At 51.4% G+C, this 15,103-nt stretch overlaps 1 protein-coding gene across 4 annotated transcripts; it reads right to left on the minus strand.

The window, feature by feature from the left end:
• Window positions 1-310: 310 nt before the first annotated feature.
• On the minus strand, window positions 311-14,342 carry LOC106032894 (leukotriene C4 synthase-like). Of its 4 annotated transcripts, none has more exons than XM_048057323.2 (6): window positions 13,436-14,342; window positions 10,829-10,998; window positions 10,169-10,268; window positions 9,259-9,329; window positions 8,950-9,031; window positions 311-7,234 (listed from the first exon to the last, which is right to left on the minus strand). In XM_048057323.2, the coding sequence occupies exons 2-6, from the start codon at window positions 10,884-10,886 to the stop codon at window positions 7,189-7,191; spliced, it is 357 nt and encodes a 118-aa protein (XP_047913280.1). In that variant the 5' UTR covers window positions 10,887-10,998; window positions 13,436-14,342; the 3' UTR covers window positions 311-7,188. The 4 variants fall into 4 exon arrangements, with proteins under 4 accessions (XP_047913280.1, XP_047913279.1, XP_013031563.1 ...); XM_048057322.2 differs by lacking the exon at window positions 311-7,234 and adding an exon at window positions 7,823-8,612 and having other exon boundaries at window positions 13,436-14,329; XM_013176109.3 differs by lacking the exons at window positions 311-7,234; window positions 13,436-14,342 and adding exons at window positions 7,823-8,612; window positions 12,585-13,358.
• Between the last annotated feature and the right edge of the window lie 761 nt (window positions 14,343-15,103).

The following is a 15,103-nucleotide window of genomic DNA, read 5'->3' on the forward strand; positions in this document are numbered from 1 at the left end:
GCCTCACGGCGCTGAGGGGGGCCCCCGCGGGCCCGCTCCGCCTCGTTGTCCGCACGAGCACAAAGATGGCGGCGGCTTTGTCCCTCACACAAACACAAAACACCTCCCGTCCCGTCCCGAGTCCTCCCTCGCTCGCTCGCTGCGGGCGGCGCCCTCACGGCGCTGGGCTCCGCCTCCCGCCGCGCCGGGGGGGAGACGGGGAGCGAGGAACCGGGGGCTGGCCGGGGGGTGGCGGGGGGGGGAGGCATGGCGCCGGGATGGCGTCGGCCTGGGCCCGGAAGGCCGGGGCCGGTTGTGAGGGAAGGCCGTGAAAAGGCCGGTTTTTGGCGAGCCCTTGCGTGGAAATGCCAACGGTGGCGATGGGGACGGCGCACGCTGAAAGTCTGCCAAGGCCGAGATGTCCGCGCTGTGCTTTCAGAGGGGCTGTTCGGCTGTTTAGGTGTAAATGCAGGCAGGCTTATTTCTGGATCTCAAACCTGAGATCTCCACGCACTCCGACAGAGATACAAATTCCACACGCCCTGACAGATACAAATGGGGGCTCTCTCACATGCCCCGAGACCCCTGCAGTCCATTTGCCCTACACCTAACCAGACCAATTCTTTCTGCAAAGTATTGTCACAAAGAATGCTTGGCTAAAACAACTTTGAGCTAAATAGCTGCAAAGGAGCCAGCATGATTGAACAAATAAGCGGTGACCTTAGCACTGTGGAGGTGTGGCATCTCTTCACAACTTTGCTTCTGACTGAGTGGTTAATATAAAGTGAATCCCTTTGCTAATCCCTGTTGAATCATTTGCATTTCTGACTGAGTTAATAATTTTTGTCTTCCTTTAATGAATATTAATAACCATAGAGTGGGGTACACTTACTAAGTGTTATTCTATTGCTCTGGTCTTTTTAGTCTCCATTACTGCATTTGAATAATGAAGGAAAACTGGTTCTCTGTTGTTTACACATCATGATCCACATGACTTCATAACTTTGAAGTGAGCAGTGCTGCCTGATTTCTTGCACTCTAATTTTCAGTGATAAATAAAGCTTTGTTTGCCCAATACTTTCTCAACCTTTTATTTATTGAAGTAGAACAGCATTCTGACTTAAGTTTTCTCCTTGGAGGTCTCCTAGGAAATGGAAATTTTCCTGTGTTCGCACTGGGCAGGAGTTGTGCCGCACGCATACTCTTCCACTGTTAGAAACGTCATTTGACTTTCTTGTAACTACGTAATTGGTATTAAACACAGGCAAAATACTTGCCTGCCTTGGAAGCTGACGCATCCAACAGGATGTTGGATACAGCCACTTCTAGGAGAAGAATGCAAGTGTGAACAGCAGAACATACAGACAGGCAAGCAAAGACCTAAACAGTTATCAGAAGAGTTATAATTAGCCAATGTATATGTGGTGTTTGAAGGATGAAAACAATTACCAGTTCAAATGAAGTCATTCTTAACACCAGCAGCCCTTTTCCTGAGAGGCTATATCTGGTAAATGCTTTTGTAAGGGTAGTCCCATAGTATGTGAGCTCTTGCAAAACATTAGGTAGGGGGCCAAAATCTTGCTAGAAACATCTGATGCAGGGTTTTCTTAGATTTCTTGAAGCAAGGAAACAATTATGTATGTATTTTATGAACGCAAACTTCCAGGTCTTGCTTCCACAATCTCTTCTAGGTCTCCATCATGATCTGTTTACCTAGGTGGGATTTTTTTGTTTGTTTGTTTTATGGTGCCAGCTTGACACCTGCACCTTCTCCAACTATAACAGCTAACTGTGGCACATCCGTCAGCATGTCTGCCAGCAACTCAAGCTTCAGCTTCGCGTAATTGTTTTCCACTAAGGTGGCTTTTGTTCTACTTCAGAATTTCACTGGCCTGTTCCTGCAAAGGCAGAAGGCATACCTGCAGCCCTGACTGCTGGGGAGAGGAGCTGTTCTCATTTTCCCGGTTAAGTTCCCAGAAGATAAATATAGCTGCGTACAAATCAGCAAGGGGAGGGCCATAATCCAAGCCAAGCTCAGCATGCTGGGTTTTGTAGTTCATCTGGTAGAAAATGGGCAAAGAGGTGGCCTCTTGGGTAGAAAACTGCTGGAGAACGATCTGCACGAAAATCACACAGCCCCTGTGCAACATCTCCAGTGAAGTTCATGGAGAACGGAGTTTGCAACCCACACCAGGACTGTGTCAGCTCTGGTCCAACCTGCAGAGAGATGCAGAAGGCCGAGTAGACATTTTAAGTGTTAAACTAAACTGAAGGACCAAAGTAAAACTCTTTCTTGAAGCCTGCTACCTACTCTGGACATTTATGTTTGGTACTAGTCATAAATTGCTCTCTGTTGGCTTTCTTCAGTTGCTTTCCTGGGCAAGAGAGCGATGGAGAAACTCTACAGCTGTGGTTCATGCAGTTTATAGGCATCTAAGCACATGGAGACACACTGCATTTCTAGAAGTGACGCAGATGCTAATCTCTGACTAGGCTTTAGAGATACTATTGCAGAGCAAAAAGTAATTGCCAATAGTTCTATTATGGATCAGCATCTGACATTTAAGGGGAAAAAAGAACAGTGATGAGAGTTTAAATACCTGCTCTGAAATGATGACAGAAGTCATTATCCATCATCCTGGTACAACTGCTCTATGCTCCATACCTTTCTTTCTTAGTTTAATGTTTTCCGTTTCTTCTTCTGCTTCCATCATAAGCTTCATCCTTCACGTCTCAGCTTCAGCTGTCGGCTACAGCTCAGCTGTCTAGATGTGTTGCATGTTCCTTACGTTTGCATATAAGCATGTATAATTCAGGATCTAACGGTTAATCTGCAAACCTGATTATCTCTCAACAAATACTGCTAGCAGCTGACTTGCCTTGTCACCTGAGGTCTGAAATGGGGAATGCATGGAAGTCTCATGCTATTAAAACTTAGTAGGTTTCTCTGTATTATGTGGCCTAGTCAAGCCTTAGAATTCAATTATAATTCAATTATTAATCTTTCTGTTGCTACCTATGGCAACCTCCAGCCGTGACAAATACAAGCTAAACAATGCTATTAAATATGCATGCTGTGTGTTCTACCATATTAGATAACACATTTGTGACCTGCTAATTCTGCCAATTCACAGCTTTGCTAATCTAGCCGCTTTTACTTTGGGCAAATTAAGAGGCTTTTTAGTTACACTTCACCTCTACTTTCTTCCTTTTCACCTTTTCTGTCCTTCCCTTGGAAACGGTGGTCGGTGGTCTACCACAGAGGTTTCCCAGTTTTCCTCATCTATTTTACTAAGAAGCCAAGCCTGTCTAAAAAACAATTGGAGAGGCTGAAGCAGATACCCACATCCCTCCTTCTCTCTGAGACCACTGCTGTACTTTTTGAATCTATCACCCTCCCCTTTATACTACCAGCTTATGCACAGCTTATGCTCAGTATCCTTTGTCACTGCAGGAATGGAAGAATTGCCTCTGCTCTGTTCCTTTTGTGATCACATCCACTCGTGGCTCAGTTGAACGTTCACATCTGATGCTTTTCTGCTCAGGCCTGTACCACTCTACCTAAGGCAGCTGGCAGAATACTACTCGCTTTCTGCTACCTTGCTGTGAACGCCCTTACAGCAGAAGGTGTCTTCTACCAGCACACCTTAGCTACCTGCGTGTTTTGCCTGCCTCTGAGTGAGGTGGGCATGAGTCAGCTCTGATCCCAAAGCCATCTGGCCGTGCAGTGCTGCGTGAGCTAATAAGGCTGATCTCTGAGAAGGTTCCTTCTGGGCTCAGGCAGAACATTTGCAGCTCTTTGGCACTTCGGCGTTGCGCCCCGCCAGGAGGGAGGTGGGCAAGTGTCCATTTGCATCCCTTGCAACAAGCCTGGCCTGCATTTCCTCATTCCCTCCCAGAAGGAGGATGAGCTGTAAAACTGTAAATACTTTACAGTGGGGGTGACTGAGTCTAGTCTCGGGAGAGAGAGCTGCGTTATCTGTATCAGGGCAGAGAGCACGCTGCAGTTCCAGCATGCAGACAGTGCCTGAGCTCTTGTTATTCCCAGGGACACCAGGACCCACGAGGCCCCAGTACCCTGGCAGCTTCCAAAGCAGGCAGGGCTGCTGGCTGCCGTGACAGAGGAGCCATCAGAAACTCACTGCAGTTGATGAGCTCAGGCTGGACCTAGATCTAGCCACTCGTGCTCTTGAAATTGAGCCAGTTTTAGCCCAGGAGCAGTGACCACAGGAGCTCATCGTTTTCACACTTGCTGACGTGATGATCCCTGACTCCTACCCCTTGCAGGTAACCTTGCCCTAGCTGCTGGGGGTCACCCAGCTTTCTCCTGTCAAGTGGTGCAACGCCCAAGCCACGCAGCTGGTGCACAGGCCACACGTGCCGCTGGCACAGATCCTCTCCGATTCTCCCGGGAGTGCTCCGTGAGTCTTCCCAAGAGCTGACCCTACTTTTGCTCTTCTGACCTAACTTTTACTGTTAGTTTTAAACCCTGGAAATCCCTGGACACGCAGTAGGACACAGTGTCGGTGGAGGCTGAAATGGGTCGTGCTGTTCCCTACACCTCTGCAGCAAACGTTCCAAGTTTTCCTTCGGAGGGAGAGCGTTCACAAAAGGGTGTGTTAAGCCCCATCTAACTTGTGTATACTATGGCTCTGTCCTCACCAGGAGAAAGATGAATTCTCAGTGCTGCCTTACAAGTGGTAATTACAGGGATGTACAAAGCTGATGAAGACAAGGCAAATTTTAACCTTTACATGTGGATTTTCCTGGCCATGTACCACTGCTGTTGCATGCACGCACACCCCCCAGTTTCCCCGAGCAAGGCAGTCCTTCCTCTGATCTTGCTGTTACACACCCAGCAGATATCTCTGCCTGTGTGTTCGCTCGGATCAGCAGGGTTCTGCTTCTTGCCTCCCAGAACCTGAGTGTTCTCTGCACTTTTGGCATCGATCGATACATAATTCAAAACGATTATTCTGCACACAGGCAAACACCAAAATGCTGTTATGTTGATAGTGCAGCCTCTGCAGGCTCAGCACATAAAATGGGTCACTACAGCGGTTATTCTTGTTGCACAACTCCAGTGTGACTTCTTTTCCTTTTCCTTGCCCTTGGATGTAAACAAGTAAAACTAAGACAAGTCGATAACTAAATCAGGAAAGGAGAAGGGGAAGGAAAGCTTCTTTCAGGACTGGTCTGGAGATGAGCTTCCTCCCTGCTTCAGCAGCCTGGCTCCTGGGAGCTCTGATGCTGGAGCTGCTGCGGAAATAAAGACCCATTGAGCAGTCTGGCTCCAAATTAGCATTTGAATTCCCTTGTAGTCTGTTGTCAGATGGGCAGGAGGTGGGTGCTAGTCTTGGTTTCTCAGTACTGATACACAAAGGTGGCTTTAAATGGTTTTCCTTTTTATTTTTTTTTTTTCTTCGTGAAGGAAAGAAACGCGCTGTTCAAACTAGGGACGCTTTGTGTTTTCGTTTTTTTGTTGTTGTTTTCCCTCTCCTTTTCCCCTCTGCTTCACCCCCTTTCCCGGATCAGCCTGAGCTGTGGATATGGACCCGTCTGGGTATTGTTAGCCCAGTCTGACCTACTTCTCTCCCTCCCCTCGGCCCCGTGTTATGGATGCTGGTGCTATGGAAACCTGGGTGACATGCCGGCGCCACAAAGCCAGGGCCACCAGCTGCACCCTCCTCCCCCAGCCCCTTTCTCTCCCAAACACCCCCTGAAAAAAGTTAGTGCTGCTTCTTGCAGGAAGCCAAGGATCTGCTCCCTGTGGCCCAGCAAGCCCTTAGCGTGTCGCTCTTCCTCCTGCTCGGCTGCGTTTCCTCCCCTCGTCCAGGCACAGCATTTCGGGTGCCAGGCGCTGCGTGCAAACCCGCACACCAGACCTGTCTGTGCACGTATCCTGCACAGGCCGTCACACAAAGGGGAGGAAAGTACACGTGCGTGCCCTTGAGGTTTTCAAGATAATATGCTGCAAACTTCTTTATTGCTGCACGGAAGCCTTACAGGAGCCTCGGTTCCCGCACACGTGCAGGAATCCCAGCGTGTATGTGCATGGAGATCCCTGCAGCAGGTGGCAGAGGCTTTCAGTGGGGCAGATCTGCGTGCTTCCACCTCCCAGGGGCGACAAGGCCCACCGGGAGGGAGGCTTGCTTACAAGACAGAAAAGATCTCGCTCCTTCTCCACGTTTCCTTTGCTGTGCTGGCTGCTTCGCCTCAGAGGCTGCGGCCGTGCGCGAGCAGATTCGCTTCCAAGTGCCCCAGGCCGGGCCTGGCAGCGGGGGGGGGGGAGCAGAAAGGAGTCCAGAAATCTCTGAAGCACTTTCAGGGGGCTCTTCGGGCTTTAATAAGACGTGTCTCGAGGAGATTTCCGCGAGGCTGCACGACCCCCCCCCACTACCCCTAACACCAGGGCCAGGCCCGGCCCCGGCCCCGCGTGGCACCGGCGCCCCCTGGTGCCCAACGCCCGCCCAGAGCGGCCCCGCGTGCGGCCGAGCCTCGGAGCCCCCGGCCCGGCCTCGGCTCCCGGCACCTCCGGGGGACCCCCGGGAATTCAGGGGACCCCCCTCGGGGCCAGGCCTCCGGGTTGTTGGAGCAGACCATTCCCCCATTCCCTGGTCTGAAGGAGCTGAGCCGTGGCAGCACCCATGGGCGGGGGGGGGGGGGCACCTGCGGCACCCCGATGGCTGTTTCCAAGGGACGGTGCCCTGGGCTTCTTTTCTGTGGCAGGGTTAAATATTTACCCAGGCCAGTGGGCCTGAGGTGGGCAGTGGCCCCAAGCTGGTGCTGTGGGGTTGGGAAATGGGTTGTGGGGTGGGAGATGGAGGTGGTGCGCGAAGCAACTTGGCCTCAGACGGATGGGGTTTGGGGGGAGGCAGGAACCCAATGCCTGGAGCACGCAGGCTGGCCGCGAGGTGCCGGTGGTGCTGGTGAAGGGGTGAGGAGAGAAAATGCATCAGGAGGTGGTGGGAGGCATTGATGGGATGGCTACGTAAAATCTCAGCGGGGCAGGTGATGCGTCTGTACCTCCCTAAGGCACAGCCAGGGTAAAACATCCCTCTGCTTTTGCCAAAGGGTTTTGCCAACGCCGCTAGAAAAAGTTACTCTGTCTTTTTACATTGCTGACATCCCGGGCTCCTGTGAGGATGGGGCCCCGCTGTGCTGAAAACTCTGCACAGATGAGTGCTGTACAGTTATTTCTCTTTGAATTTAAGCCTTCCCGTGCAGTGTGTGCTCTGATCCAAGGCAGGAGAGTCTGAAAAGGGAAACGGAGCGGGAGCTTTGCTGGACAAGCCAATTAAAGTGCAGGGAAGGAAATGAAGCAATGTGAAAAGTTCATCCCTTCCAGAAAAAAAACACCTCATGTTCTTACAGTATAAGATATGTCTGTCACTAGGGGAGGGAGGGGAGGATGGCAGCCTTTAAAACCTGTTTGAGCTGTCAGCACACTAACGGAGTTGTTTTTGTTCCCTGGGCTTGATGAGAATTCCCCGTGACGAGGGCTCAGAGCACTTCTGGTGTTTTCTAAGCTGTGCTGCTAACACGGGGGGACTGAGAGGCAAAAGGCTCAGTGCTTCCAATGCTGAGCACCTGTGGAAACCCAGCCCTCCCCCTCACAGGGGGCTGAGCCCAGAGGGAGACCCCAGCACCGGCCAAAGCGCTCAGCAGGGCTGAATATTCACTTCTGGGCACCTCAGACCCAAGCTCGGGGGCTCTGCACCACTGAAAATTGTCTTCTCACTACTGGCACCCCTCCTGCAGGGAAACTGAGGCAGTAGCCTTGAGCTCAAAACACACAGCTTTTGTCCTGTGCCACACACAGCCCCACAAGGAGCGCAGCACAGCAAGCTCAGCGCCTTTGTATTGGCAGTAGCTCCCGCGCACGTTGTTGCTCAGCGATACTCAAAGTTACACGTGCAGCAGTGGTTGTGAGTCCGCTCCATCTCCCTCTGGCTCTGCTGCCTTGCAAGCTGCTCGGAGCAGACCGTCGCATAGCACAGCCATCGGCGTGTTTACGGCCGCTCCTCTTTATCCCTCACCCCTCGCCCTGCCCCAGCCCACAGGTGGTTCCAGACAAATGCCTTTCCTAGGTGTGGGCTCCGGAAAGCTGGCACTGACCCCGCAGTGATGCCTGGGCTGGATGTACCCGCAGGGAGAATGGGAACGTCTTGGCATTTGCCCTGGCTGGGAAGCTGGGGCTGAGACGAGCTCACTTTTCTGTGTCCTGTTTTCCTAAAATTCTCCTTTTTTCAGGGCATTGTTGTTTCGGCATCGGTCATGACAGAGTTGCCAGATACAGAGCAATTGGCGCAAAGAGCACGTGGGGAAAAATACCTCTGGAATAGCTCCGTAGTTCCTGCCAGCACGGGGCAGCAGGGAGGGAGGTGTTTAAAGTTCAGGTGAGGGTGGATTTGCCACCAAGGGCTGTACTCGGTGCAAGCCATCCGCTACCAGGAGTGCAAGGCAGAGGGACACGGAGGTGAGGACACGGATGAGGGACGGGGCGTCACGCTGCGAGCAGCTGGAGGACGTTCAGCCCCGTGTAGTGAGAGAGGAAGAAATGCAGGAGGCCCAGGGCCGACGCTGCCACAAGGATCCAGAGAACCCCAGTGCTAAAGTAGATGGGGGCGAGCCTGGGAGGAAGGAGAGACCGAGCATCACTGCCCTCGTGTGGGATCGGCCCTGCTCCTGAAGGGGGCTTCGGAAAGGCAGCCCTAGGTTCTCCCTGCCCCTGCTCCTACCTGGAGGGAGCGTGCAAGCACACCCACCCACAGGGGTTCAGGCAGCCCCAGCCTCACCCCGCACCCATGTCTGGTGCCAGCCCCGTTCCCGTGCCCACGCTGTGCCCAGGGCTGTGGCAGGGCTGACCCCAAAGCAGCCCCGGGGAGTGCTGAGCTCCTGCGCTTTCCCGAAGCACGCTGTGTTCCCCGGGGGGTCACTGCTTGCTGGAGGCTGGTGGGAGGTGTTTACCTTTCCGAGGACGATGCCCTGTATCCCATAAAGTAGCAGTAGCGGGAGTAGAGATAGAGCAGACCCAAGGCTGCAGCCAGACCTGCACGTGAGAAAGATCACAGTGACCATCTCCACAGGCTTTTTAGAGCTACTTTGGACCCAGCAGATAGCCCACAGGGGAGGAATAGAGGCCGTGTGTCCTCTGGCTCCACAGTCCCAGCAGAGACAGGATTACCGCCTAATTAATTGTTCAGAAAGCGAGCAGGACCTGAGGACTGAGCCAGCACTGCTGACCCAGCATCCAAGCAGGTAACAGGCAATTCTCACCTTGATGGAAGAAGAGTCCAGCCTGCCACAGAAGTGCCACAAAGATGGGAAAATACTCGGAGGAGTTCACCCTAGAGGAAAATAGGACAGTCATAAACATGGGAAAGGAGGAAGATCTTCCTTTTTTGGTTTCCCTAGCAGTTTCTGGATGCTGTAGGCTATTGCATCTTAGAGACGGTGTCTCCATAAAAGCCACCAGGCTTGTACCTTTCCCTGCAGTTCCTGTCCTACCTTTATTCACAGAAGTTAAGCAGAGTGGGAGGATCTGGGTCGCCAGGCCAGTGCCTGTTTGCAGGGAACTAAAAGGTGCCCAGGTCTGACCATGCACAGAAAGGCTCTGGGAACAACTGTCTCACCACCACCCCAGTACTGCAGCTTAAATCCTGCCGTGAAAGCCCAGAAGCCACAACCAAGGTCTGTCCCAGCCGGCTGTGTGCATGTCCAGGACAACGTGCATCATATGCAGACAAGGCCATCGCAGCATGGGAGCAGGAGGGAGCACTTGGCCGTTTGGACTGTCTGTATTTGGGCAATTCCCCTCGCAGCCCCACTGAGAGCTCTCTGGGAGCTCGTATGTCCCAGCGAGGGGGGTTCAGAGCAGTGGTGAAGCTGCCTGAGGCTTTGACACTACTTGATGAAAAACAGCCTAAGGCTCAGGCACCAGAGACTTTGCCTTTGCTCTACAGCACAAATTCCTCTGTGGTTTCTATCAGCAGTGGTTGTTGTGTTTAGGACTTACGAGCCAACAAAGTCCCGACTCTGACTCTTACATCCGTTAACTGGACCCGGGGGAAGCGGGTACCTGCTGCAGTGCTGCAGGGCATCCCTGAGAACGTAAGGGCAAAGCAGGGGAAGGGCAGTGCCGTCAGACATGAGGTCTAGAAAGCACCTTATAAGAGGCATTTCTTACTGTGCTCGAAAGATCCTCTCAAATTCAGGTGGGCCTGAGATATTTGGAGGAGAAACACCAAACTTCCGCCTGGCATAGATCACCTGGAGGAAGAAGTAGGCTGCAGTAAAGGAGAGAAAAGTAGCACGAGTCAGTCATCTGAGTGGGCTCGGTGGCCAGGAGACTGTCAGAGGTAAAGGCAGAAGTCCTGCAGCCTCCCCCTGACCTTGCAGCCCTGGAGAGCAAAGCCAGCTGAAAATCCCAGACATATTTCAGACAAGAAAAAGGGAATGAGACAGTGCAACAGTGAAGCAAGGAGTATGCAGTCATGTACAACCAGTGGGTATCTGGTTTCTCTCTCACACGATTAACATATCATCTATTATCTGTACAAATAGTTATGCAGTTCAGAACACATTGTTGCTGCCATTTTTTTTCCTAGACATTTACTTTTTTTTCTAAATTGCCAAGGAGGGAGCTGATTAAGCCACCCAGATGCTAAATTGTCACACAACGTGAACAAGTAGGGTTATGCTACGTCTATGTTCTACACCAAACTCTGAAAAGCAGCTAAGTGGCAGCGTGACAGCAGAAGCACGGTATGGAAGTGAAAGGAAGTTGGTGGAGGCACAGTAGATTGACCCAGCAGGTATTTGGACATGGGTATACAATGCTCCCTACCTTGTTCCAGGACTCCCAGAACTGTCACGGCAGCCAGCAGATGGATCTGATCCAACATATTGATTCTCCCAGGCTAGAAAACCTGATTTCCTGAGCAGGAGCTCCTCTGTCCAGGTTCAGTCCTTGCTGATGTGGTGGTCGGCGGTGGCGGCTGGCAGCACAGGCTGGCTCTAATCGAACAGAGAGATTTGTAGGCAGCGCTTAAAACCAGGAGCTCTCTGGTTCCCCCGTTATCTACGCACAGTAGAAGTGTAAAGTGGTGGAGAAAGTTCTAACGGAGAATTTCCGTTCCCACCCTCCCTCTTCCAGGAATCTGAGATGAGGAAGTGAGAAATCCAGCAGAAAGCTTATGGGAGAGATAAGAGAGGGGAAGGGGGGGTGGGGGACAGATCCCAGCAGCCCAGCTGGTTCTTCCCCTGGTATATCTGGTTTAGAAGCTCTCCTAACGCAAGCCAAGGCGCTTCCCTCCTGCTGATGCAGCACACGAAGCCGTAGCCCCCACTTGAGCTGACACGTCGGGAACCTCAGCGCCTCGTGGCACGCAGCACCCCAGGCAGCAGCTCCTGGGCATGCATCGGGTACCGCTCGTGGCACAGGTATGGAGCCGAATAAAGCCCCCGCACCAAGAACCCGCTGCAGCTGCTGGACAGGACGGGAACAAGCACAGCAGACACAGATCTGCTGGGGTGAGACCCGCATGACAGTCAGACACCAAGGGTTTCAGAGCCCACCCTTGTGCTGGGAAGGCCGGGAGCGGGGCATTTAAGCCTCCCGCTCAGTCCTCAGCCAAAATAGCTCTCGTGAAACACATCAGTGAGAGATCTGTGGGGGTAAAAACCTGCACAGTCCATCAGGATATAGCAAGAAGAGAGCGATGTTTTCACATGTGTGTGCCTGGAGCAGCCCGCTCGGCCGGTTCCTGTCCATCAGCACCGTGCTGGCACAGCCACGCTGCCGAGCCCTGGCTTTGTCTCCTTCCTCTTCGTCATTCGGAGAATTTCCCTTTGGCTCAGGGAACGTGGTTTAGGACAAAGCGATCATTAAACTTTGTTATTACAGAAAACAAGATCAGACTTATGCAAGAGAATTACGTTGTAGGCCGGTGCCCTCGATGGACCTTCTAAGAAACAACAAAGCGGGGCTGGCTTTTCGCCTCCCTCTAAGGGCTAAAGACTCAAAGAGGCTACAACGTGTCCCAACTTATTTCTCCAAATACCAACGGCAGACATCACCATTTTTCAAGCATCAGCTGTAAGATTAATTGTTTCATATGAGGACTGATGCTTTTCCATTCCAGCAACTGTTTAGAAATACGAGGGGCATGGTGTTTTGTTTCCTCTAGCTTAGCTGTCAGAAAAATGAAGGATTTTCCCACGTCAGCTCAGAAGGGGCAAAGGTCTCTCCGCACTCAGTGCAGTTGGTTTTTCCCTCAGCGCCTGGCTGATTACAGCCTGCTAGCAAAAGAAAACACAAAGCACAACAACCGAACAAAAAGATCTGTGCGTACACCTCGGTCAGACGACAGTGCAGCATGACCTGAGTCAGACGTGTGTAAAGAAGTGGCCAGAAGAAGTTGTGAAGAACCACACAGAGCACTCCCGCTCCCCAGATCATCATTAGAAACAAAATATTTCTAGTATCATCTAATATAGTCTAAATATATCAAAGGTCAGTAGAAACATGAATGAATAAATAAGCAGAGAATTGTCTCCCCTCCTCCCTCGCACAGAAACATGACTTTTCAAGCTGCCTTTACCTCCTGCGGGCCATCGTATTTATCTCTCCCCTCTTTGTCACCACCAGAACTCTCTGTATTTTCCATCCTCACTCGGTGCTTGCCAGGAGCCAGAACGAGCACCTTCCTCCCGCACTAAATGCCATCCAACGAGGGGACTGCGGGTTGCTGGCACTGCCACCACATCCAGGGGCTGCGTGGGTCAAAAGGGGAAGGGGACGGGACGGGATGTCACCGCTGTCACCAGCCGCCTGCGATGACACTGGAATGAGCGTATTGCAAGACCTCATCCTCCGAGGCTGGCACGGCCAAATTTCCTCCTAACCAAAGACAAGTCCCGCAGTCCCAGGTCCAGGCCGGGCATGGATTTTTGGGGTGGGAGCTAAAGAAACGCTGCCCCTCTCTTCCCACTCTCCCCTGGCTGCGCGCTGCTCCCCACTGCTCCCCAGGCTGTGTGTACGTGAGCGTGGTCCGAAGTCATCACACCTCCCCCTGAGTCATCGCTGGAGGCATTTCTCTGAGCCCACGGGAGCTCGTGTTGCTTTTGCCACCTCTTCCTGTAGCCATTAATCCTTTCTGCCTCCTGATTAACACCGTCGGGCTGCTCTGCAAGCTGTATTGCCATGCTGATCTGGATTATAAATCATCCTGGGAGGAAAAGCAAGCAGCACGAAAGGCCTGGGGGAGCGCACAGCAGCGGCACAGTGTGCAGTACCTACTGCTCCCCAGCAGCAGGGGGGCAAGGAAAAGGGAGCACAGAGTTCAGAGATGTTACACGCAGCAAAATCCCCTGGAAATGTATTTCATGAGCCTGCAAGAGGCCAAGAGCTCTGTTAGCAGAAAAAGAAACATTTTCCTTCTGAGCAACTTACCCTTCAGCTGCGAAGCATTGAGGCTCCTCGTCCTTTCAAACGTATCCTAAAAATATAGAGGTATCTTCTAACCCCGTTGGCACTCGTGCTTCCTTTCGTTTCTAATTCTTCTGCAGCCACTGAGCACATCCAAACCTGTGACAGCGGAACTGCATGCGGGAGCAGCTAGTGTCTTTCCAACAGCCACGCAGAAAAAGGGAATTTCTGGTTCAAAAGAATTAAAAGCCAGAGAGACCAAAAAAAAAAAATAAATTAAAGAGGGGGGTAATTAAAAAAGGTGGATTTTTTTAGTTCAAAAGAATTCAAAGCCACGCAGAAATAGAAGATTTTTTTGATTCTAAAGAATCAGAGAAGAGCCCCGAGCACCTCGGGCTGCTCAGCTAACCCCTCCCTTGGGCTGGGACAGCAGAGGGGGCAAAAACGCCTTCCTGTGCTCCCGCGGCTGCGGGGAGCTTCCATTGTCTCAGATCGACATGTGTTGAGACTTCCTTTTGAGTTCTTGGATTTTGCAGCTGTAAAAGGAAGGGCAGGCAAGAAGAAAAAAATGGCAAGAAGACAGCAATTCATTATTTCATCGCTTGTTAGCACGGCTTTGGCCAAGCTTTGCCATTCCTAAGAAACGGGGACAGCTGCAGCCAATTTCTGCTCTGCCCTTCCCACCAGGGCTCCCGGGAAGGTGCAGGCTGGCTCAGACCTTCTGGGCGTTTTGACATGCGTCCAGGGCCTGGCATTTTGCAATAACCTTGAAAACTTTGCAAGAAGTGGCAAGAATCAGCTTCCTAAAATGCGGAGCTGTACAGAGGCTCCTCTTTTCACAAAGGAAGGCGGCAGACGGTTGGTTTTGCCAGCGACGTTCAGGCTGACATCCTGCGAAGTGTCGCTCGGTGTACGAACCGGGTAGGTATTGGAGAAGCACGTTATCCCGTTGAGCTGGACTGATTTCGGTTCTAATTCCCAACATTTCTGGGTCTGTGCCATATCAAAGAGGTCACACAAGCGTTCTCAAATGATCGGTTATCATAGAATTTTTAAGGGCCAAAGCGATCTTCTATGGGCTGCTTCAACCTTTGGCCCTACTGGCAGTGGTTTTCATCTCAGGAGAAATAAAATGCTTCAGCAGCGATGATGGGAAGCCTCCTTTTAAAGCCTTTGGGAAACTATGTAAATAAGTGTATGATACTCATTCAGTCAGGGATAATTGGGAGGCATTTTTTTAAGCTTTCTTCTAAAGAAATCTGGTGACCTTTTATCTATGCGCATATTAAATCTGTCTGGAGGGCATGTTAGTATAAAAGCAGTGCCAAAATGCTCCCCTTGCTTAACTCATCATCAAAAGCATCGATACATTCAGATGAATAATAACCCCTCTTCTACAGCCAACAGCTGTTAAAACGATTAAAACATGCAAGTTCAACCCCTCTCTTGTCCTGCCTTGTCTTATATTATTGTCACATGGAACAAGCAACTCCTTTCCGTGTGTTTTGCCAATTTTCCTACTCCCTTTTCAGCAGAATGTCAGAAATAGCACATAAATAAAAAAAGAACAACACCAAAAAGGCAACTGTGCTTCTGGCCAGAGCGAGCAAGAATGAATTTCTGGCTTGATAAGTGCATATGGCAGGAAGGGGGATGATTTTGCCTTGCGGAGGGACAAACAAGCCTTTCAAG

Source organism: Anser cygnoides, chromosome 14 (genome assembly GCF_040182565.1).
Source record: "Anser cygnoides isolate HZ-2024a breed goose chromosome 14, Taihu_goose_T2T_genome, whole genome shotgun sequence".
NCBI lineage: Eukaryota > Metazoa > Chordata > Aves > Anseriformes > Anatidae > Anser > Anser cygnoides.

What these genes read in the sequence shown, in the direction of transcription:
- LOC106032894 (XM_048057322.2), bottom strand. Translation starts at nt 10,886, where the DNA reads ATGTTGGATCAGATCCATCTGCTGGCTGCCGTGACAGTTCTGGGAGTC. An exon ending in TCTGGGAGTCCTGGAACAAG is followed by an intron (nt 10,269 to 10,828) that starts GTAGGGAGCATT and finishes CCTTTACTGCAG; the next exon opens with CCTACTTCTTCCTCCAGGTG. An exon ending in TGGACTCTTCTTCCATCAAG is followed by an intron (nt 9,032 to 9,258) that starts GTGAGAATTGCC and finishes TCTCACGTGCAG; the next exon opens with GTCTGGCTGCAGCCTTGGGT.